We start from the raw sequence: 25,318 nt of genomic DNA on the forward strand, positions 1-25,318 counted from the left end.
TTGTTTAGGCCCAAGTTGTTCAGTATAACCTCTTTCCTCTCAACAAGCCTGGCTGAAAGCACTTTTTTGTTAATATTATTGAGGTGTTTTACTGCAGCGGCGGCGGTGATTACAAGGCTACTACATTTTGGCTAACAAATGCAATAAATGTGATGAAAATCCCCCCGTGTTTTACATTTCACTGCATAACATGTTTATATAACATGTTAAACACTTCTGTCTGAAGAACAGCTTTCCACAGAGGTAAAATGTATTTTCCGTGGCGCTTTTTAGAATTACTGTGGGAAACGGTAATTCCTGCTCACTTCTCTCTCCCCGTGCATCTAAGTCTGCATTTCCCAGTGTTTTAAATATACACAGTTTTTTATTTCCCCGCTGCCCTTTGAAGTACAGTTTTTCAGCGTGTCTTTCATTTTTATGAGGTGAGAGGCTGCTATCTGGAGGACGCGGCTTTCCCGACACCAGGGACCTGGCGGAGGCGCTGGGCAGGAGCAGCCAGGTCCCTGCCGGCGCGTGCCGTTGTGCGAGCGCTAATTTGGCTTTTTGTATTCTTGTCCTGTCTGTTTGTGGTATTTAATGCTCTAACATCTCTCTGGTTGGGTGAACCCATATGTCATTCAAATGGGAACCTGTGCCTTGCCATTGGCCTGACAGCCGCTCAGCCGTGGAGCACAATGATAAAATTATGAAAACTGTGTCTCTGCTCATTGGACCAGCGGAATTTACAAGCATTTCTCCTCGATGTGCCTAAACGCTATGTTGCCGTGCTTTGGCTCGCATGGCAGCTTTTTTTCTGGATTATAAGCCTTGTCAATAGTGTGAAAGCTCACTTGTGTTCCCCCCTCCCCGTTCCTTTATTTGTGGATGTGTGCTCCTCACAGACAAAATCAAAAGTCAGCTGCCTGAATGCTTTGATGGTTCCAAAAATAAATATTTTGTTTATATGCTTAAAATAAAGGCAGAGATACTTTTACGATAAGCAACATTTTGCTGCTGCTTGGTTCTGTCGGTGTATTTAGCAGTCAATATGAAAAATGTTATTTATATGCAGATTCCGTTTACTTCAGCATTATTTATAAAGCAATACTGTGTGATGGTAAAGCTATGGCTGTAAAGTCACGTTTTTGCTTCATGTCTCCCTTTTTGTGGTATGGTGCACATCACAGATACATAATTCAAACATAAATGTTATTCGATGTAAGGGAATAAAACTATTTTCAGCTCATGAAAAAGCCATGTTAGTATAAACCTGAAAAGCTCTTTCTCAAAATCGATGCTGTCAAACTGATAGCGCATTTCTACTGTAGCATAGCCTTACTTTTTTGCATGTGGTTGAAATGTCATGGTAACAATCAATTAGTCTTATAAAAGTTAGCGAAATACACTTGCTAATAATACTTGGTAGTGAAACTAAACCCTGCAATCCTAATGTATTAGTAAGGTATAATTTTGCTAAAATAGCCTTGGCTTCTGTTTCTGTATCTCTTGCTTGCTTTGTGTACCTTTTTATTAGTTGAGTTTAGAAATCCAAGACAAGTTTCTCAGTAATTAAAATTATCAAGGTTCTCCTGCACTCTTATATTATCAGAGAATTTGCTGCACTTTCTGCATATGAAGGATGTTACTGTTCAAGCCTAGAAATGTTGAATGTGTGTTGCGGTATATATACTGAAACATGAGAGAAAAATTCATTGCCAGGCTAATTGTTGCTTGTTTCTCTGACAGTGAATTTGATAGTGCCTCTGTATGTAATTTTTTCACCTTTTTATTAACTGAATAAACTTAGCAGTAGGAAAAATGTAAAGAAGGAATAATTAGTGTAGTTGAAACTGGTTTGGGGTTTGTGTTTGGTTTTTCTGTGTGTGTGTGTTTTGTTGTTCTTTTGTTTGTGGTTTTTTGGGTGGTTTTTGTTTGGTTGGTTTTTTTAATAGAAGTAGTATGGCCTGTTCTTAGCTTTTTGGAACTCTCTTGCTTTTGACTAAAGTAGAAAAAGACACCTGAGGATGGCTAGCAGGAAAAATTGGTTCCTGATCAGTCTTCCAATTAATTGCAAATTTCTTATATCATACCTTGTATAGTACCTTTCCTGACTATCATCATTGGACAAAAAGATTGTGAGTATCCTTTTAATCAGACACATTACAGAGCTTTTTCTGGGCTTACTGCTATCTTCTTTGGGCTTGCTGGTAACAGTGTAACGGTGGGGTTATCTTTCACATTCACCATCTATGAAACTTTTAAAACAGAAATCTTTATTTTCTGTTTGCCAGAAAAATTACGTGCTGTTTTGTGAAATGTAGACAAATCCATATTCCTTGCCCCAAGGATACTGCAGTATAAATCCCTCAGTTCATACGTTCATGTATGCATCACTAGTTATGCTAGTAGCATTGGTCCTGTTAAGCTCAGTGGCACTACTCTTACAATTAAAATTTAAAAATGCATAGAAGTTTGTAGAGTTGGAACCTGAATAACATGTAATGGAAATAAATAAGGATATGGGTGGGAAAGATGTATAGAAAAGGTTGAAGGTTTTGCTGAGTTTGTAGGGCTTCTTTGGAAACCTGTGTATTTCAGCTGGGACTGACTTCATGGTTTTATTTATAATATAAACTTTAATAAATTATAAGACCTATATAGCAAGTACTTTGAATTCAGGTATTTCATGAATCCAGCTGTAATGTGCTTTGTAGGGCTCTGCAAAGCACTGCACTACATTGTGTGTCTGCCCTGTTCATGTGCTGAATTTCTTTCCTACTCCTTTTATATTACTGCACTTGAGAGAGTTTTCACTTGCTAGTTGGAACAGAAGCTGAAGGGGATCTTTAGGAAAGCACAGTCAAGCAGACATAATAAATTTTGAAAGGCATAAAAACCTACCTCCCAATTGAGGGAGGTAAAGATTTACAATACATCATAGAAATACTTTTTTTCTTTTTTTTTTTTTTTTTTGGATAGAGCAAAAATCTTCTGATTTTGCAAAGCTTTTCTTACTACAAGGCAGTGGAAGAGCCACTCGCAATGTAACAAATTGTTTTCTTTTTGACTTGAAGATGAAATAAGATTGTTTTCAGATCAGTTACAGGCAACAAAATAGAAGAGTAATGCTTTTAAATAGGAGGTTGTCTAGGTTTTTTTCTCTGATGCACAGAATGGTTACGTTGAATGCTAATTGTTTGATTACGTGCCTTTTCTTGGGGAGAGACATTGAGACGTGCTGCATTGAATCCGCTTGTCTTTCCTCAAGGGAGCAGGTCCTCGATGAAGTGCTTCCCAGGAAGAAGCACAAGCACTGGTGAAAAAAGCTAGCATTCAGTTAAAGGTAGCATCTAGTAGTGTATGCCTTATGGTGTGAGGTTATACAATTAGCTGGTTAAGGGTCCTCAGTGGACAGTTTCCTTAAAAAAAAAACAAACCACGAACAAAAAAAACAAACAAAAAAAACCACAAAAAAACCCAAAACCAAAACAAACAAACAAACAAACAAAAAAAAAAACCAAAAAAACCACCCCAAAACTCAAAAAACCCCACTACTAACCCAAAAATATTAAAAAAAAAAAAGTTTTCTAAACACTCAAATTTCTAGGCTAAATAGAACATACATCTTTAAGTTTGAAGACAGCTTCTTCTCTTAGATTGGTAATTTAGTGACATTCACCACATATCGGAGCTGTTGAGAGAATTGGATTATAAAGATTTGTAGATCATTTTTAACAACATAGACTATTAATTTATTTTACCTTTCTAACATTTCTGTTACTTTGAAGTGTTTCTTTTTAAAGAGTAGTTATATTTTATCATAAAGCATTCCTGCTTTCACTGCAAAAGGTTATTTATTACGGCTTCCCTTCTAGGTGAAATGTGGTGACATCATCTTTTCCCATCTCTTTTAAATGTAGTAAAAGGGATAGGCTTTGCAAGCACACTGCTCTGTGTGAGGAGAGGAGGAAAACAGGTGGACATTGGAAGTGGTTTGTAATGGGGTCTTACCCAGTAGGGACTTCCCTTACTGTAATGTAGTACAGAAATTTACTTGCTCATCAGAGTGAAAATCTCTGATTTCACCTTTTTAATGCCTAAGTAAGGCTTTTAATTCTATTCCCTGGTAATACATTTATATAGACCTTTGAAGGTATTTGTGTGTGTTGTTTGGCTATCACTACTGTTTTGAATATTGATCTTAGAAAGCTGCAAGACGTTTGTGATTCAAGACTTAGCTTACTAAATTTCTTCAAACGTTATGATCTTGGTGAATAAATAGTAGCACATGCTACTTACTTTTACAGAAAATAGATGAAGTGTCTTGATAATTTTAAACTGAGAGGATTTAGTTTATTTTTACCTATTGACATGAAAGAAAAGCTGAATAGAAGCTGAAAGGCTAGACTGAACATGCAGATTATTTAATTTTTTAAATTGTTGTTTTCTTTTAATTGGCAGTGTTCCTATTCCTCTCTCTTTCCTCCTCCCTGCTCGCCTCCTGTCCCCCAATTTCTGTGCTGAATATTTAAACCAGAGGTCAGTTCGGCTCTGTGTGTTGTTTAAAATACACTGCAACCGAACTGATAAATGGAACAACAGTATCAGCATAAAATGCAGAGATCACATTAGGTCTGAGAGGATGGAAGTATACATAGGTTGTCAATAAATACGCAAATCAAAGTGAGCTTACTCTGTAGATGTATTTTTTTTCATAGTGAACTAACACTGTTTTTGAGCTCCAGTCCCCTTCTCAGCACAGAGTAATGATCCCAGTTTGTGCTGTTCATGTTTTCTCCTTTTCTTTCTTCTAACTCCCATAGCACAGCTTTTGCAATCCAGCATTCACTGCACATGTTCCAGTCATGAGGTTACAAAGCTGACATTGCAGTCTCAGCAGAGGTTATCGCTTTAAAATTCCCTAAAATTCCCCTTTGGCACATCCAGTTTGGCAGCTGGGTTTCTGTAGGAAACTGATGGAGCCACCCCCTCCCCTTATGTCCTTTATAAAAATAGAAATCTATTAAACCTCTGGCCAGAAGGGCAGATGGGTAAGTACTCCCTCCAAAGCAGACAGTGCTGCTTCCTAAGCTTTTCTTCCTAGTCCTATACTCTCCAAAAATCAGATTTATATACTTCAGACCCTACTAAATAGTGAAAATATCTGCTGTTGAAATAAAAATGCAACTTGCCTGTTGTTCTTCAGGATATGTGAACTCTGTGCTCTGGACGGTATATACAGCTGCTGAGAAATATTGACCTGTTGTTTGAAATATTTTAAATAGTTATGCAACTGCAAAATCAGAAGCTTAGTTTAATCTTAGAAGCTGATGCCTGAACACTGCTGTAGCCGGTAAAGTACAACTAGTACTCAGAGAAAGATTTGCCAAACCAAATGGGAGGCTTAACTATCTTACCACCAAACATAGAAAAGTGATCACTGGCCTAACAATATTCAAGAACTAATCTAAATGGGCATTGCCCTCTTGTGTTTTACAAAGTGGCTGTACTTTCATGCAAATAATGTCCCTGAAATGCATTAATTATTTGTTTCTGCTTCCTGCAAGGAAGGAAGGGAGAGAGAATTTTGTGTGCGTCCCCTTCCTCGTGGTCCTACTTTCCCCTTGGGTGTCATTCTGTGTGAGAGCTGCAACGACTGCTTTCCTGCCTAAAGTGGGTTAAATTTTATAGCAGAATTTAGATGTCTGAGTTTGACGAGACCCAGAAAGCCAGTGTCCTGCCTGAAAGTCAGGGAGAGGGGCTCCTTTTGTAGCTTTAGTTTGGGCTGCAGCTTTCTTGTGGCACCTGTTGTAGGGCTCTGCATGTCCTCTCTTCGGGAGAGCTGGCAGTTGTCACTTTGCATATGGGGTGCTTTTTGGAAAGTGAGAATTGTGAATTTGGATTCACAGGATGAGGAGAACCCAGGAAAACCAAAACCAAAGACTCTGCAGTTCAACAGGAGCCAAAGCCAACCCACCTGGTAGCTGCAGTGCCACTTCTCTTATGTCTCTGGGTTCATCTGACTATGTTGAGTTGTTTTTGGGCGCTAAGCCAGCAAAAGGCTGTCTCTTACCTTTTTGCTACTTCAGTGTGGTGGAATGGCTTGACAGAGGATCAGACCAGCTGCGGGGAACTGACAGGTTGGGTGAAGAGAGAAGCCAGTGGGACTTCTGGAGCAGCAGATAGATTGGCTTGGAGCTGTAGACCAGCTGTCTTGGTGCTCTAGCCTCTGGAGCATTATACAGAAGGTGAACAACCCCCGCTATGTCCTGCTGTCTTTCCAGAAGAGGTAGTCCTACTTCTTGTGGTGCCTGCTGTCAGCGTGCAGAGGTGGGCACTGGGCAGTTGAGAGGCAGAAACCCACTCAGTGGGTTGGATGAGGAGCTCAGCAGTGTTTCTGCATGGAGCTTTTCCTGTAGAACAGCTTTGGCTCCTGCCTGAGAACCTGTGCTTTTTCCATCACCTTTGGAAGAGCTTAGCACTCTGGCTCCTCTGGAGAACTGCAACAGGAACTGCTATTTTGACTCACTCTGCCTGGTGCTTGTGACGCCTCTTTGAGGACTGTGACCCCTAAATAGGCTCTTCTCATCTCTTTGTGGATGCTCAGCAAACAGTGACTACATGCACCTGACACCTCATGCTAAATCCCATACAAGTTGCACAGAGCATTACATTTTCTTGCTCTAAGTTACCATGTCTATTTTCTTTTTTTTAATTGAGGAAAATCTTTGCTAATACGACCTCACTACTTAACCATCTTTGAGTCACCCTGAAGCCCTTTTCTTTGTATTGCCTTTTAATGCAATGAAGTGTCTACCTTCCTGTTGTGCTGACTATTTTCACCGTTCCTGATTTCCCTACCTCTAACTTGTTAAGAACTTGATATGTGTTTGTCATAGGAAGCAAACAAAAATAATTTTGTACTTATTGTCCTCTATGTCCACTGGAGTTTGGTGGGTGGGGGGGACACATCACCACTCTAAGTTGTTCTAATAAACTAAACAATGCAAGAATGTGCAAGTTTATCACCAATCTAGGTGAAAAAACATCATGCATTGTGTGAGCACATGTAATCCATTTCAGGGCAAAGTTAGATGGACTGACACAGATTTCCCTTCTCCACCACCTGTGTAGAGAAATTTCTTTTATAAAAATAAAATTTGTTATTATAAACAAGAAAATGTTGACAGTCACGTTTTGCAGCCTTTTTTGGAAAAGGAACCTATTTTGCAAGAAGTGAGAATGCAGAGGACTGAATATTCAAAGAGTGTATCTGGGGAGTTGCAGTTATCTTAGGAGTGAAATGAGGAAGGTGTAGGGTCCTCGCTGTGTGGTGCAGACATCCTTAATCACCTTTCTGGACAGGCTTAAGTCTGGGCCCTTTTTGTGGTGAGCGCTATAAGACAAAGGCTACCTGAGACACTTTTATTATGCAAAAGCAAAATGAACCATTCTGTTCCCTGCTTGTCTGTTACTTTTGGCAAAATGTGCTGCACCAGGCAGCTCCCACCATCCTTTACAGTTCGGGTATCTTGGAGTAAAAAAAACCCAGTTGATTGTTTTCTTTGCTTTTAACTGAAAGATTTCCCAGTAATGCAGCTGTTTTGTCAAAAGACACTCCTCTAGACTTTAGTTTGGAGGTATTGAATGTTCCTGATGGATCCCTTAAAGTGTTTTAAAGTGCATAATTGGGGCACTTGAGCATAAAACTACAATTATACACTTGTGTGTTAATTTTGTGTACAGATAGATATTACTTCAGTCTGGCCATAAATGAGACGGAAGCATTTTATTGTGAGTGTAAGAATCTGTTTTGTGAATGCTTAAACAAAATAGGTGTTCAGATAATAGCCCCAAATGACCAGACTTGGAGGGAAAGGGGGTTTAGGCTTTCAAGAAAGGGAAGGAGCATGCATGCATATACCAGAGATGCTTGGATGCTTTGAACGAATAGTAGGTATTATAAAGATTAACTGATGGAGCACAATATTTGAGTTAAGATTAGTTGCAATATTAATTAAAAGAAGAATTCTAGTAGGTTGGCAGAATGAATGAATGAGCTTGATGGTTGATTCTTTGTAATTTTTTAATGGGGGGCTGGTTTTGATTATTCAAAATGACCAGTTCTGATTAAGTGATGTTATGACTGTAAAGGTTTTTGTTTGTTTTTCTGTTCCATTTTGAGGATAGTGTAACGTGAATTGGATTATCTGTATTCAGATACTTACATTTAGCAGATGTTCCTAAGACTTACTTGTGGTAAATGATATGAGGAATAATTTACAATAATCATCTTATTTTGAGTATAATAAAACTGTAATTATTTAAGAAATTATGATGTAGTATATGGTTTCAGTCATGAATTTTTAAGATTGATGTCTTTGATGTTTCTGTCAGGATTCTTTTGATGTTTTCTAGTGCTAAGTAATAGGTCAAATTAAATAATGGAATAATTCAAATATCTAAACTTTGTGACTACGAGGAGGAGTTTGAAAGTTTTCTTTTAAAAATACTTGCAGCAATATTTGGAGGCATAGCTATATTACAGTTGTAAGATGTAGCATTTAGACCATTATGTAAGTTACTCTTATTTAAGAGGCCGACTTGTTTTTTTGTCCATTACCGGTAGAGAAAGGGAAAGAAAAGCCAGCAGAGATAAGAAGATTTACATCTTCCTCTCTCTTTTCTTTTTTTTAATACCTTTTTTTTTTTTTTTTTGATTGCTGATGCTGTTTGGTCAAATTCTTCTAAAGCAGGGATTTGGATTTTTTTTTTTTTTAAAGCACGCAGAAGTACTCCAGAGTGTTTGCCTATGTCAGTAGGAATGTTGTTGTTGAGGGACTGTACCACAGGAATGGGATCCTGATCTGAGGCAGTTAATTTATTATCTTGCAGCACAACATTATGCTGGGCTGGTAGAGACGTAATCAAATTTTCTTATCCAGTTGGTTCAACCAGTTGTTCTGTTTGCCTCAGGATTCCTTGCTGCAGGGAACTTTTAGTGTCCAGATGAAAAGTATGATTTTGATCCTGCTGTAGTAGGAGGTACTAGTAGAATTGGACTGTACAAATGACTACATTTTTCACAGAAATTGCTGAACCTAAATGATAGCTGTGGGAGGTCATGCCTCTTTCTTTTGTCTGTTGACCTCCTGTGCTAGGGACACTATTTGGGGATTGAAATCCATAATGAGAACACAAAAAGCTGTAAATCTGTTCTCCCACTGCATGTGCATGGCAAATTGTTTGTGATTAGAGGTGTGATACCCCTTAGAAAAGTGAAGGACTGAAACTGGCTGTGTGTAACAGCCACCTGCTGCTCTGCTGATTCAGATTCAGGCCCAGAACACAGAGCTATGGGGGCTAACTTGAAAGTGGTGATCTCATCAAAGGTTTCTGGGGCAAAACTAGAGGGGTTCTCTGTTAAACACCAGAATTTGGGTGTGCCCCTTGGCTGTGAACTTTGTGCTAAGACACTGAAACGAAGTTATGTTTTGAGAAGCTCCACTTCATTAAATCGCAGAATGTTAGAGGTTGGAAGGGACCTCTGGAGGTCATGTGGACCAAGACCCCTGCTCAAGCAGGGCCGGCTAGGACCATGTCCAGATGGCTTTTGTATACCTCCAAGGATGGAAGCTCTACAACCTCTCTGGGCAACTTGTGCCAGTGCTCAGTCACCCTCACACTGAAAACGTGGTTTTTGATGTTAAGAAGGAACCTCCTAGTTTCAGATTGTGCCCATTGCATCTGGTCATGCCACTGGGCACCACTGAGAAGAGCCTGGCTCCATCCTCTTTGCAGCCTCCCTTCAGGTATCTGTATACATTGACAAGATGCCCCCAAGCCTTCTCTTCTCCAGGCTGAACAGTCCTGTCTCTCTCAGCCCTTCTTCATATGTGAGGTGCTCCAGTCACTTCATCATCCTTGTGGCCCCAGGCAGAGATCCATACATTTCAGCTATTTTTTCACATAAAGGCCATCCCCATCCTCATCTTCCTGGCCTGTCCTTCTGACAGAGCCCGTATCCCTTCGTTGCAGCACTCCAGTCATGGGAGCCATCTCATTACATCTCTGTGATCCCAATAAGACTGTAGCCCTGTGACTGTACACAGAGCTCTAACTCATCATGTTTATGCCCATGCTGCGTGCATTTATGTACTGGCGCTTCAGAGAGGCATCCCAGCATGCCCAGAAAAGGGTCTGGGATTTTTAACCTTCACATTCATCATATTTCACAAGAAACTTGCAGCCCGAGGAGGATGGAAGAGTTGAAACTGCACTTCTGTAACATCAAAAGCTTGGGGTCCTCTATCTCCCTGTGCAGGGAGGTGTCAGAGTGCCTAAGCAAATGCATCTGTTGTCACAGGTGTACTCAAGTGGACCTTTTGGGGAGCGGGGAGGGGGGAACAGGAATAAAGAAAGGAGAAGAAAAGCAGCTGTCAGGGAGGGAGTGTGTGCACTGGGATAGTCTGTGAAGCCCAGTAGTCTAGGGGAACTGAACAAGTTTGGGTGGTCAGAGGGAGAAAGATATGGGTGGCTGAAGCGTACACATCACTCCTTGTGGAAGATACTTTATGTTCTTCTCTTGCTGTTTTAAGAGGTACAGTGAAGGACTCAAGATGATGTAGCTGTGAAAGTCATCAAACTTAGATATGGTAAAGACAGTATTCCTCAGGATCGATATGTTTGGAGGAGCACACGAATGAATTAAAAAGCACCCTTCTCTCTTTCAAGAGACTGGAAGAAGGAAGGAAAACTCAAGCATGTGTAAGACATTGGGGAAGCGATGGTAAACAGAGTGTGTGTGCATTCTGCCTTGTCCCACTACTGCAATTAAAGAATAATGTTTGCATTTCTTCCAGCTACCAAGATTGTGTGCCAGAAGAAATGTAGAGTGAAAGCCATCCTACAGAAGGATTTTTCAGTCTCCAATAGTTAAGTGTTGGGAGCCTTTCTGTGTATAAATGCATAAAAAATGGAGGATTACTCATGCGGTTAGATTACCTGCTATTCAGACTCAACCCATACCTCTCATTTGTGTTCCCTGCTTTAGAAGGTTTGAATGGCACTGCGAAGCTTGTCTGAAGAAAAATGTCTATATGTACGTATTTTCTTAACCATATTTTATTTTAACCATCATTTGAGAAATAGTGGTGAAAACCAATTTCCTGGAGAATAAATGGCAAATACAGGATTTGGGGACCAAAGACTGTTGTGTAGTCCATTCATAGATGCACAAGAAATGCCCTGTGATAATTTATTTGTTACACAATTTAAAATCAGGTTAAATACTGACTTTTGCATTTTTTTTTAACAGCTGGCATTTCGCAGGTGAGTTTTCTGCTATTAGTGCAGTGAGGGATGAGGTTTCCTACATGCTTTTTACTGAAGCACCAACCATTGGAGACACCATAGGGATCAGGTGAAGCTCACATTAGTTCTGATGTGCTTTTTTCTTATGTTGGCTTGTAAAATGGAAATCAAATACTTAAGTAGGTTACATGATCCCTTAAAACTGTTTCGATCACTTAAAAAAGGAAGTAAGACAGTGTATAAGAATAGATACCTGACTCATCATTTAAGTGTGTGTATGTGTGTGTATATATAGGCACTGTGATTTCTCTCTATTTTTAATACAATATATCAAAATTGCTCTTCTGAAGAAAAAAACCTATTGCAAGTTTTCAATCTTCTCTATGGTGTTGGTCTGAGGGATGGATATAACGACATGGAAATCTGTTACTAGAGATTATAATATTTTCATCCCTTAATTTGCAGAAAGAACCAAATATTGCATTAGTTCAAACTGTAATGCAGTGTACAAATCAACATTAACAGGCTCTTGTGTAGGAAAAATTTCTTCCTATTGTTTCTAGACTCAGCTGTTTACCTCTCCCTTGAAACTAATTTTAGCTCATCTAAAACAGGAACATTTTTTATTTTTGTTTTTTTTTGCTGTTTTTAGGGGAAGGTGGGAGTGGGAGGTGGTGTTAATATTGGCATAGATTTAGCATTTATGGCAGAGGTAGTTTTCATCAATTTCTGACAAGGGAATCAAAGTGTTCTTTTTTGGAAGGAGAGATATTGCTTTTCCTTATAAATGATTGACTGTTTTGTGGTAGTAGTCTTTATTTATTTGGCTCTCATCATGAAGAATAGCAAACTTACTCAAAATCTTAGTACATCAAAAATATGTCAATACATAAAACATAAGTACTATTCCATACTACAGTCTATGCAAAAAACTATGTTAATAAGATGTGAAGGTTGCACAGCTAAGAAGTCAGAAAACATAAATGATAAGATTCTAGCAGCCACATTAACTGAGCCACATTTCACATCCTCTGTATTTTATGAAATGCCTTTGACAACATAAATCAGTAAGAGAAGGTGCTATATATGTGCAACATGGCTCAGTTAATGTTGCTTTTGGAACCTTAACATCTATATTTTCTGACTGGAGAGTTTTTTAATCATGTAATCTTAGTAGTTTTTTACATTCTATTTTTTTATAGTTTCTCTTTTTTAAAAGAGAGGAAAATTGCCTGTACTAATAATGGGTTAGCTCACGTTGCTTTGATTTAAGCTACAGTAAAAAGCAGTATATAGAGAGCACCTCATGACAGGTATATATTTGATGCCATATACATTGCTCTGACAACTGGTGTAATCATGATGCTGTGCACTTTTTGAGGAAAAGGGGACTACAGGCATGTGTTTGAAGCCCTGTCCTTTCTGTCCTGCACATTAACAGTAGTACAGGGTATGACTGCATTGCAGACTGCAGTGTGTTGTAAAGATACTTGAGCTACCCTTTTAAATGAACTGGCTTGCGTACAGGAAGCAGTCTGTCTACAAGAGTGTGGACCTCCCTCTGACCTAATTCACCCTTCTATAGAGCACAGCAAATTAGCCTAGCACGGCTTTTGGAGTAGGCTCCTTCCAATATCTGAGCTGGTTTGCAGATCTGTGTACTGCACTGCAGTCTTCAACATAGACATACGTTTAATGACTCTGCAAAATCCTCTACCTTGCAAGTTCTGGGACGGGGATTATTGTGCTGTGACACAGAAACATGCTTTTTATCCTTTTGCTTCCTTGCTCTGGGTCACAGAGTGGACCAGTAGCAGGCCCAGTGTTAATATTTTAAAGGCTCTTAATAAGATTTCAAAGTTCATACTTCAATGTAAAGGCAAGCAGTCTAGGAAAGATGGTAACATAGGTGAACGTTGTGACCAATGTACTGTCAAAAGGTCAAAGCTAAGTGATAAGAAGTAATAGAATTTATAGAATGTATGAATAAAATGCCTTAGTGTCAGGATTTCTGATTTACCTCTGATTAATAGCATTGACATTAACACACAGCTTTTTACTTGGTTTCCTTTTAGAATTTTTCTTTGTCATTCAATGAGAAGGACTTGTAGCCTTCGTTAAGACTGTGTGTGCACAAGCAGGCTGGGGTTGGTTATGGTGATTTGAGACAGGAGACCGTGCTGCACTAACTGCGATAGAATCTTCCGCTGAACATGTGCCAGAGGATTTCCCTCTGCTGTATAAGCATATTATATTTTTCTTCTTTCTGTAATCCAGCTAAACATCCAGATGAAGACCTGGGCTTACATGAACTCAAAAGTTCTTGATATGAACCAAATATTTTTAAGTACATGGAAGTCAGAGGGTTAGTTTTCCTGTATAACTTTCTATGCAAAAGTATGGAGAAATGCATGGTTTGAATGTTTGGGGGAAAATACTTATGTTTTGGCAGAGGTCTGGCTTTGGAAATCTAAGACTGAAGCAGTAGATGTTTCAGAAAATCACGAAAGTTTTATTTTAAGGTTTGATGGGAACTGTGTGACAGCTTTCTTCATAGTTATTACTGAAGTGGCCACTGTAAAATTAAAAGAATTAGAATTAAATTCGGGTATAACATTTTGATAACTGAAAGAATGTGCTGTTTTACTCCTGGTGTGAAGTACCAGGTGGTGGTGGTGGTGGTTTTTTCCTGGGAATCCCACTCACTCTACACTTTGTATTCTAATTTCTACGTAATTACAGTGTTATAGTTGCTAGGAAAGTGGAATGTTACTGATGATTATATTTCTGAAGGTGGTACTTGTTTCACAATGTTCAGGTCTGTTTTACTGTTTCTCAGCAAAGTAGGCCATTGAATCAGGTACGGTCACCCTTTCTTCTGACTGCCACCCCTGCCGCTGGAGTTCAGCTTTTCTTGATGCTAATCAGGCCAGACACACCCTTCCCCCACCCCCACCCCCACCCCGATTTTTATATCATGTTGCTGTGGCTTAAGAGTTCTGAACTGTGCTGTTGCCTGCCACGACATTATCCAGGGTCTGCCTGACTTTCTGGGCACCAAATAGATAGCAGGGAGAAGCAATGACCGATGTTGGCAGGACTCTTTTCCATGTAATGAGCACGTCTTGGTGACTGGCATGTTCGGGTGGGTCCCAAAGTGACGTGGCAGAGCTTTTTGTGGTAGGGGACATGCAAAGTTTCTTCCATTATTGACCAGATGTAGCCATTAGGATGGTTTAGAAGTGCAGTAGCTGCATATTGCTGGTATTATTAGCGTACCTATGCTAACACACTAATTCTGTTACATTTTAATTTAAAAAATTATTATAATGACTGTAATGCTGTCTAATGATCCTTCTCCTTTGACATCAGTTATGGATTATGCATGCAAAAATTGCTTAAAACTTCCATTACTATCAAGGTATTACCTGGACAAAGAATGTCTGCCGCAAGACCCCTTGTTCAAGCAAGAATTGAAGATAACGGGCTAAGTTATAGGTTTAATTGGATTTCTCCCACCTCTTCATTCTGGCTGCCAATTTTGTTCCTCTTTTATTCCTATCCTTTCCTTGTTTTGTGTTCAGAGTGGCTTAATCACTGGTGGTCAGTCTCCCAAGACTGTAAGTCTCCCAAAATAATGCTATTTGTACAGTGCAAGTCAGATAGGAGGCAAAGTAATTATTACGGTTTCTGTGCTTGCCTAGAAATAGATTCAAACTCAGGCCTGTTCTCTCTTGAATTGTCCCAAGAATGGGTGCGTTACCGCAGGCATGCTGAAGTTTCCCAAATTCTCATCTCCTGTGTTGTGTGACCACAAAGAATGTGGGTGTAAGGGAGAAAGGGAGGGAGGGAGGGTTTACCTTATGAAGAAAGAGGATTCTTGGGTCATTCACTCCAAGTGTTGTAAGTAATTGGCTTCAGATTTGTTTTGTTCTGGGGAGATTTTAATTAAGCTTTTTTATATGCTGCTTAATAAACATTTGTCCATAAGCGGTATCTTGTGATCCCTATCAGTAAAGCAGGAGGATTAATTTGCATGTTGTTTGTTCTTTATTTAAATAGCCACAGAAATTATACTGAGTGTTCTGCTAAGGCAGCAGTGACGGATCTCTGCACAGAAGAGTATAGCACCTAAAAGAACATGTAGCATTAGGATTATTGTTGTGTTTTGCGAGTTTGTTGGGTTTTTTTTTTAAACAAACAAAAAACCCCAAACCACTTTGGATTGGGAGAATATGGAGTAAAATTCCAACGTAAGTAGCTGATACATAAGGTCAGAAGAAGAACCCAGTACCCCTTTTTTACACCAGTGTCTGGAAGCAGATTGCTAAGGAGATAATTTTAAGAAATTGGAGCAGTCTCCCAGCTTCTGGCCATCAAGGTGTTACTGTGTCTTCAGGTTGCTTACATTTTTTACTTAGTACCTCATGCACCAGATTTTCGTTGCTTTCTCACAAGACACAAATACGTATTGCAAAGAGGTGGTTAGAACATAGGCAGGTCAGGTCAAAGGTTCATGTAGCCCTGTATCCTGCCTCCAATGGAGGCTTTAATTGGATGCCTAGAGAAGAGTTAGAACAAAGCAAGCATGTGATACTTCCCCCAATACTCTCCAAGCCTCCAGTTATTTTCTGTTCAGGGAGTTCCTGAGCAGATGTGGCTCTATATATTTGGTAACCCTCAGGGGATGTACCTTTTGTGAACTTGTCCAGTCTTTGCTTGAGCCCGCATAAACTTTCAGCTTTCAGAACATCATTTGGCAAGGAGTTTCAAACATCTGCTACCTCTGTGACTAGAGAACCTATCTTTCTCATTCTGAAGTTTGGTTCTACCAGCTTCTACCATTTAATGCATTCTAATCGTTGTGTTGGACAAGATGGTTTTGTAGTTTCCTATCATATTCTTACTTCCTGGTGTGTTTTCCATACTCAGAGGATTATAGCTTCTTTGTATGGAAGCTGTTCTATTCTTTTGATCATTCTTGTTGCATTTCTCTGAACCTTTGTGCTTGACCCTTCCTAGTAAGTCCAGGAAGTCTGTAGAGAGAGATTTTCCTTTGCAAAAGCTGTATTGATGTTTCCTAATTCTGGTCTTCATTTTTGTCTGTCCTGATTTATCCAGAAGAATCATCAGTCCTTTATAGTCTTAAATTACTCAAATCATTGCTTTTTGATTAGTTGGTGGGTTTTGTTTGGTTTGGTTTGGTGTTTTTGTTGTTGTGGTTTTTTTTTTGTTTGGGTTTTTTTTTTTTTTTTTTAGGGCCATATGCCAATTCTCACCTACCAAGGCAGCTCCAAGTTAGAGGCTGTGTACCATCATTAGTAATTCAGCTATGTCATTCTTGAATTTGTTTAGACCTCTGCGGTTACACTGTGTGGTCTTGAGTGTTTCTTACTATTCATTTGTCAGTTTGTTCCATGAATAGCCCCATCAGATTCAGACACATTCGTTGAGTCCCTCACAAAGGAGGACCCCAGCATGGGAAGCTCCCAAGATTTTTCCACAGTGCCCACTAGTGCAGAAAATCTGTTAATCTTCTCTGTGATGGCCCTGTTTTCTCTGAATCTCCTCTCCTACCTTGATTATCACTTGGTACTTCAGACTTTCTGGCAGACCTCCTGTTCCTGATGGTGTTTGAAGAAATGATTCATTACTGATTTGATTCCCTTTCCTAGCTGTTCCTCCTGTTCTTTCTGGCCTGCCTTATTACATTTGAAGTGCCAGAGTTTACAGTCTTTTCTGTTTTCCTCTTTTGGACGTGGTGTTGGCTTATTGAAGGATGCCTTTTTTCTTCTAGAAACCTGCGATGAGCCATGCTGATGTCCCTTTGCTCTTCTCAAGTCTTTCTTAATAGGTGGTGAATATTGGTTCTGTGCTTTCCATGTGGTTGTTGTTAAGTAGCTTTGATGCTGCCAGTCAGATTTTATGTCTTGTATCTGTCTGTTAGAGCTTCCTTTTAACAAGCTTTCTCCTTTTTATGTAGTTACACTTTTTGAAGTTGAGCACAACAGTAGACTCCTCAGTTTTCATTGTTCCTGTAGGGATGCTCAATTTAACTGTTATGGTCACTGATGCATAGTGGTTCTGCAGCTGTAGGATGTAGTAGTAGATGATTCCTGCTGCTCAGGACTGAGCCAAAGGCAATGGCTCCTCGCGCAGGCTCCCTAACCAGCAGCTCCAAGAACAACCTTTGGTAGTTACCAGATACTTCAGTCTCTGCTTTGTAGTCTGCTTGCTCAGTCTGCATGGGAGAAGTTGAAATCTCCCTCTGTATATCGCACCGTGCTTTTGCTGATCTCGCTTGGTGTGCTGCTGTCAGTGTTGCCATAGTCCAGCCGTGCCTGGCTGTCCCAGCATTCGCTCCTCCTGATCCGAGCAAGCTCCAGGCCTCTGCTGCTGGGTGAGGTGGAGTTTTGTTTTGATTTGTTTCTAAACTCTATGTAGCATATAAGATTACTTTGTCATCAGCTGTCTTCCCTATGTATTTATATCCTAGGAGGATGCAAATAGCAACCCACTATTTGTCTCCCTGTTAGATTTCTGATACGACTGCTGCTACTGCTTTAGTTTGAGGCTTGATGTTCCAGTTTTTCTTCTTCTCCCCCTTTGTGTAGAAGGCAATGTATTGTTGGATTTTTTTTCTTGCTGCCCTGTTTATTCTGCAGTCATCTGTGTGTCTACTTCTTGGCATCTTCACTTGATGACCCAGAATCTCAATGCCTTCATTTGTCATAGCAATGACATGCTTTTGAACCCTGTGTTCTTCTAATCCCCGCTCGTCAGTTTAAAATTTCACTTCCTTGATCCTTAGGTACCAGTGACCTGGCTCCTATGTTCAGATGAGCTCCAGCCCTCCTGTGCAAGTATCTGTATTCTAGAAATACTCAGGTTCCTGATGAATCTGATCTCTTGCTTTGTCACCATCCTGTCAACGGGCATTCAAATTCTCTTTTTCTTCTTGTTTCCAGAAGCCCATATTTTCCTGTCAGGATATCTCTCCTTTTCGTCTTAGTGTTACTGGGACCCAGATGGACCGCAACATAGGTTTCTTCTCTTCATTTCCTAGGAACCAGTCCAGGCTCTGTGACCTTTGCAGCTGATGGGCAAATCACCATGTGGTCTTCTGTCAGATCCCAGACTCCAGCTGTCTGTTTTCCTGATGATATTCCAACACACCCCTTTTAGTCTGCATTATAACTGCCTCATTTATGCATCAGCAGGGAGAGGGTATTTGACAAAAAGGGTTACTTTGGTCACAGAAACATCTAACTGCCTGTGAAATGATGGTGAAGGAGATGGAAATGCAAGCAAAGAGAACAAGTGCAGAAGTGGAGTTACAGTGCTGACCTTAGGAGTTAGCAAGTAGTAGGACTACCAGCTTCTGGCAGAAGTAATCAGAGCAGATCAAGTTGTGATAGTAAAAACAACCTACACACATGTTTAAATTTAACTTCATATTATTATTCTTGTCTAGCAAATATTACTGTATTGTTGAGTGAATGTAGTAAGTTAACTTTAGGTAGAACAGGTATGTGTTTACATGTTGAGTAAACAGATTTATCGGTGTATCATAGACTCAGTGGGAACAATTCAGAGATCAAAGCCTATCAGATGTGCTCAGGTATCCAAGACATTTGCTTAGGGCAGGGATGTGCAGGACCAGTGGGACACCTATTCTAGAAGAGAGAAGTCCTGTCTTGCATCTGTCATTCATCTGAAATGGTACTAAATACCGGTGTTTGGGGAAAAGCACAGGTACCTAAAATAGGGTCAATATAGACACAATATCAGGAGCTTGTTGAAAGTGTGCTCTTTCAAATACCTCAAGAAAATGTCAGTGTCTGTTGATACAAGGCTTACAGACTAAACTGATGCAGAAAATTCCTCTGATGTTATAATTGACTTGCTTTTGGTTATAACTTAAATTCTCAGTGCGTGTGTGTGGTTCTAAGTGCATGGTACATGTGCTGATTTGTCTGTCAATAGGACTTGTAATATGTCACTTTGTGTTGCACTGGTGTTTTTGTTTGGGTTGTTTGTTTGGGGTTTTTTTAGGTTTATCTTAGTAGGGGGGAGGAGACTGAGAGAGACTGAACTGACAAAAACAAAAACCTGCCAAACCCTAAGCTTCTTTCTGTAAGCCTTAAACACAGAAATGCTAAAAACTTGAGGGCTATGGGCAAAGCATTTCACAAAAATTAGTACTTTATTGCTTAAAAAAGAAGATGAGAAAAAAAAAGGCATCTATCTTTGAATATGTCTTTTAGAAGTGTGTCTGTTCTTCCACAATTCTGCTTTTGGCTCAGTACATCAGACTGAGTCCTCTAGTCAATTTGCCTCAATACTGTGCCTATGGAGAGCAAATATTTCAGATAACTGCTTCTGTATTTTAAGGCTGGGCATTATGGGATCGTGATGTTCAGAAGCATAGTATTTCCCTAGAAGCTCTTCCTGCAAAGAATAACTATACAGAGCACTTGGGCTTACTCCATCTGCTCAGGCAAGATGATCTAAGGGCTTGCATTAACTGCTGAGTAAAAGAGTAGGGCTGTTGGGTTAGGTATGTAGCTGAGGATACCACTTCTGGTCAGGTTTGCCATACAGATGTAACATAGCTTGATCTCATGTCCTCCTGCTTCAACTCATGCATTTGCTTTGCTTGGCTCTTCCAACAGATACCGCCTCAGTATGGTCAGCAAGGTGTAAGTGGCTACTGCCAGCAGGGCCAGCAGCCGTACTACAACCAGCAGCCGCAGCCTCAGCACCTGCCACCCCAGGCACAATATCTGTCGCAGGCCCAGCAGAGGTACCAGGCTCAGCAGGTAAGCACCGTCCTCCACTACTGACAGCCGCCCTGGAGCTGGAAGTGTAACCATGATCTGTGTGAAATGAAACCAAACCCACCCAACCCCTTTTTGAGACAACAGTGTTAAAACCAAAATTAAATAAACACGGAATCAGACAACATCCTTCTGAAAAGTGTTTGGGGATATACACGCACATACATCTGCACACACTTTCAGGCTTTATTTTATATCAGCTTTTTTAATAAAGCCAGTATATATATCCCAGCAACTATTAATTCTGCTTTTAAAAAGAAGTAACAGTTTCTTGATCAGATATCAGTGGAGGCTGGAGGTTTTCCTTGCTTTCATTTTGCTTTGTTTTCCCCTCACAGGGCAAATGTTGTTTAGAGCTCCTGCATCTAACATGGTCACTACCATTTAGTTTTTCGTGTTATTTCATTTGAGGATAGATGAGTTCAAGACATTTTGGAGCTGCTTTGTCAAGGGAGCTTCCTAGGAGATATTTTAAATTGATGTTACCACTATTAATTTGAATGTTGTCAGTTTGCGCATCCGGTTAGTGAAACCACATAACTCAATATCCATTGCAGTTCTTGAATTGTACTTTATATGTTAGCCATTAAAATTCATTTAAAGCGATTCTGTTAACTAAGATCAGAAGTGATAATGTATGGGTCTGCTTCCCTGAGCTTGAGAAACACCCAGATTTTAGATACTGAACAAAATGGATGTCCACAGCTGATGCAGCTCTATGTGTAGGCTCAGTTCTGTCTGCAGTCTCAGCTCTGTTAATCATGGAGAGGTGATCTGGAAATGGAAGGATGAAACTAAAGCATACTCACCATCCTGGGAAATCTAACAAAAGTGAGTTGCTCAAGACTGGGTATTAGTGGAAGCATCAGCACTTGCTGCAAATCACTGGGGAATTCTGTCAGGCATGGTTGATTAACATTTTGGGATAATGCTGGTGCAATGTAGAAATCTTAGCCTGAAATAAAAATAGTGTGTAAAATAACTAACAAAAGATGCTGTAAGTAGCAATGATACAGGAGGCTCCCCTCCTTTGATTTTAAAATAAAGCTATGATAATTTAACTGTGTAATTACATGTTAATTTTTCTTCATCTACATTTTAAAATTCCATTGAGAATTAACTTTTTTCATTAAAATGCTGGATGGTTTATGAAATAGAATTCTTAATTGTATCTATGATGTTCTTGTAAATGTCACCACTTTCCATCTTTTGGATAATATGTAACTGCAACTTTAAAGATTGCAGTTGTGTCTTTAAATTTAATTTTCTCCCTTTTCACTTTGGCATTAAATGCTTGATTTCTCTATGACTTGAAAATACTGTTCATAACCATCTTGGTAAAGTCTCAGCAGATAAAATCCTAGTAATATGGTCTACAATATAGAAGAAACGCAGCTGCTCCATTTTCTACAGATCAGTTTGTGAAATTGAAAGGGGTTTTTTTTGCTGCCTCGGACACCTCATCACATTTTAAATACTGTCAGTTGAATGGATTGAGTATTTTAGTTTTAAAACCATACCAAGTATTCAGGCCTTATGAAATAACAAGATACTGATTTATCTGTTGATATGTGTTCCAATTACGTCATTTGCTATCATAGTCAGTAAAGTGACGGTTTGTGCAATGAAGTGATTGGGGTATCGTAGAAGAGGATAAAGGCAAATTGTGAGTAAAGCCTTCCATATATCATGGACTTCAGAGACTGAGATGAAGAGAAAGGCAGGGACAGGTTCACAGGTAGAAGATACCAACCTCAATGTAGCCAAATTTCTTCTTTGAGGATTTGAGGGTGCATTGAAGGAGTGTCTCAATCCAGGCTCCAGGGGTGATACAGGCACCTCAAGGTCAATAGGCACTTTTGTCCAAATCTTCAAATTTAGATGCTCTGCTAGGTCCTCACCAACACAGCCTTTGCAGTTGGTAATCCTTAGTTTGAGAATCACACCTGAAATTCTTCATGGTTTGTGAATGGCTGGTTGGTTATCCTGTTCTTCAGTGGTGGTCAGCCTCTTAAGTTTTGAACTCAGATCCTAGGTTCTGAATTACATAGTCTTTTCCTGGAGTATCTGTGTGTAGATGGGACTATTTAATATAAATAATAAGTAGTCCGTAACTCCTTGGGGCTTGTCCCTTTCCTTTTCCCTGTCTCCAGATTGGTTCTGTCGCTGCTCTTCCCTCTGGCTCAAGGAGGGTCATCAGGTGAACACCTTGTCTCTAATGTCTCTCTGTAAAATGTCACCACTGTGTTCCTTCCCATTCTTTGGGAACTGCTAATGTAGAAAACAAATTCCTAACACAAGAAGTTGAAAATCTATACTTTTGACGCTTCAGCAGCAGTGTTTTGTGCTGATGATGCATAATAGAGTTATTGTCAAGAGGTAACCAGTGCACAATATGAAAATTAACACTAGGATAACAAAAAAATTGGGAGTGTACATCAAATTCTGCTGCTAGGACAAAAATTGTAAAAACTGTGCTTATTTAAGCATACACGTTTCTGATTATCTTTTGAAAATAATTTGAAAATTAGAGTTTACTTGATTAAAATATTAGCAAGAGAAATAGGAGTAGGTATTAATATAGCTTTAGGAGGTTTAAGGGCAGAGTTCACAGAATTGGATATATTGGGCAGCCTTATGAAGAGAAAGCCCAAGGGAGATCTTACTGATGTTTACCAGCTACCAAATGGGAGGATGTGGGAGAGAACAGAGCCCTCTCATCTCAGAGGTGCACAGTGGAAGGAGAGGAGGCAGTGGGGGCAGACTCGGACAAGGGAAGTTGCAACTTGGTAAGAAAAGAAAACCCCAAAATCGCCATGAGGGTTTTCAAACACCGGAAAGAGTCCACAGAGACTGGAATCTCCATCCTTGGAGATGCTCAAAATTCAACTAGGCAAGGCCCCCGAACACCCTGTTCTTGCTAGACTTGAGTTGAGCTGGAGGTTTGAGTACATGACCTCTCTCTGAAAGTCTCTTCAAACCTATGCGATTCTGTGTTGCTATGATTTAATATTAGATTTACATATTCTAAATAGAATTTAAAAATAAACTACAAAATCATATAATGCTGTTGCACCAGTTGGTGTGTCTTTCTACTCTTAATATCAGTACCTCCCGTTTATATAATCCCATCAATTAGAAAACTGAGGTAGTCTCAGTCATACAATCATCATCCTTTGTCTGTCATCCTTAGTTTTGCTCTTTCTTTCCAGCTTGCAAATGAATTTCCTCCATGTTATCTGTATTCTTAACTGGGTTTTATTTTTGTCTTTTTATATTGATTTTGTTGCTTTTGTACTCAACACTGGTGCAAAGTCCTAGTTTGAATGGTCACAATTTTTAGGAATGTATAATGTCAATTGTTTCAAAATGTCAGTTTCTCAAGAAGAGAAGCAGGCCTCCAAAGACATTTTTGCCTCATGCTGGCTAGCAGAATTATGGGAAAACTTTAGACTACAACTGTTTTTCCTGGAGAGCATGGTTGCGTCATGAAGCAAGAGAAAATCACTCTAATAATATTGAAGTAGTTCATGGTAGCCCCAGCTGTAGATCAGGAAATTATTGTTCTCGTCATTCTCCAAGTACATAACAAAAAGGTGGTCTTTGCCCCAAAGAGTTCACACACTATTCTGTGCCTGGTGGACTGGAAGCTGAACTCGCTTGTAGCAGGGGAGCAGCTGTGAGGAGAAGCTGCTTCGTGTTCTGTTTTAGGGTAAATAAGCCAGCTCCCTGATTGCTGCCTTTGTCATGTGAGTGTGATCGCACTGGTTTTATTTCAGGATGGAGAAGAGATGCCAGACTGGAGAAAGGGGGCTTCTCAGTAATTTGTCTTCTTTTTCCTGCTGTATTATTTCCTGTGTAGATTTATGTCAGTCTACTTGTTTTGGAGATTATCAAGCTGAAAGTAGTGTTTGCTCTGGATGGATGATGGACTTTTTCTTGCCACTGCTTTCCTTTTATGTAAAACCCTGCAGTGTGATATAGCGGGTATCCTATTATGGAGGGAAAACTAATAAAAAATTTCATATGGATAATGTTTTATTTTTGCTCTTTTAGACATAATGTGAGCGAGCTTCTGTGGTCAGGTATAACTCCTAGTGCTCTGTCTTGGAATTGGTACTCATCTTAATTTCTCATGTATGTGGAAGTGTGAAGCTGTTGCTCCTTTTCCCTGACTCACTTGGATTCAATATGCAATCTTGTCAATAAAAGTAAACAGATAAAATAATTTCTGGGACTGTTCCAGTGACTTGTGGCTTTCCATTCTTATAGTAAGTGTAGAGGGGAAGGAGGAGAGTGGAATTTATTTGAATGTTTGAACTGTAAGTTGTTTAGATCTCTGTTAAATGATTGCATGGTGGGCAGAAAGGGAGTTTTGTAAGAGGTGATTTCATAGTAATATCAGCATAGTTTACTATAAAGCCATATTGTAAGCCAGCATCAGTCATCCCCTCTTCATATCAGGAGCCTGCTGTGTAAAAAGCATTAAAGGAAGAGCTTTGTTTTAAGCAAATTTATTGCAGTAGCAGATTCACTGATCATTAGATATGCCAGTAGATGTAGATATTGCCTTTTTTTAAACTTATTTTTACCTTTACTGCTCTTTAAAAGAGAAGAGAAGGATGTGCTACACTACTACAGTGTTGCCCTTGGCAAGGTTTTTCATCTTGAAATGGCATATAAATGAATAAATGCTTTAGTTGGTTTTGCAGTTTTAAATTTTTTGCCATAAGTAGAAGTGATATTTTGCTCAAGAATGTAGTGTAATTGCAAACTTAAACTGTCATCATTAAACATTATTTTGTTAAGATAGTGCGATGTATATTTTGGGTTATGCTTTTCAACTGTTTTTTAAACAGCCATGTTTATATATTTTCTTGTTTTATGTAGCATGTGTTCATATGTATCAAGAAAGGATCGTGCCTTTGAGGTTTAATGTGTTATTTTATGAGTTGGGACCATATCACTTTTTGACAGATGAAACGGAGCTGAAAAATAATTATGGTCTTACTCTTAGTTAAACAAACCCAGTTATTTTATTCTACACCTGCTACTGTTATCCTGAAGTCATTTTTTGTTTCAAGTATTCCTGGAAGCTTTCTGCTTACAAATTTCCAGAATAGAGCAGGATTATGCTGATCCCTTTTCTCACATGCAGTCATGAGATTAAAAGGGGGGAAAAAGTG

At 39.4% G+C, this 25,318-nt stretch overlaps 1 protein-coding gene across 9 annotated transcripts in view; it reads left to right on the plus strand.

The window, feature by feature from the left end:
* Positions 1 to 25,318, plus strand: part of ARID1B (AT-rich interaction domain 1B) — a 337,378-nt gene that overhangs the window by 64,692 nt on the left and 247,368 nt on the right. For all 9 annotated transcript variants that reach the window (XM_064447082.1, XM_064447088.1, XM_064447085.1 and 6 more), the window contains exon 3: positions 19,968 to 20,114. In XM_064447082.1, the coding sequence (XP_064303152.1) occupies positions 19,968 to 20,114 (147 nt within the window). The remainder of the gene's footprint in view (positions 1 to 19,967; positions 20,115 to 25,318) is intronic.

The sequence above is a fragment of the Phalacrocorax carbo genome, chromosome 3 (assembly GCF_963921805.1).
Source record: "Phalacrocorax carbo chromosome 3, bPhaCar2.1, whole genome shotgun sequence".
Taxonomy (NCBI): domain Eukaryota; kingdom Metazoa; phylum Chordata; class Aves; order Suliformes; family Phalacrocoracidae; genus Phalacrocorax; species Phalacrocorax carbo.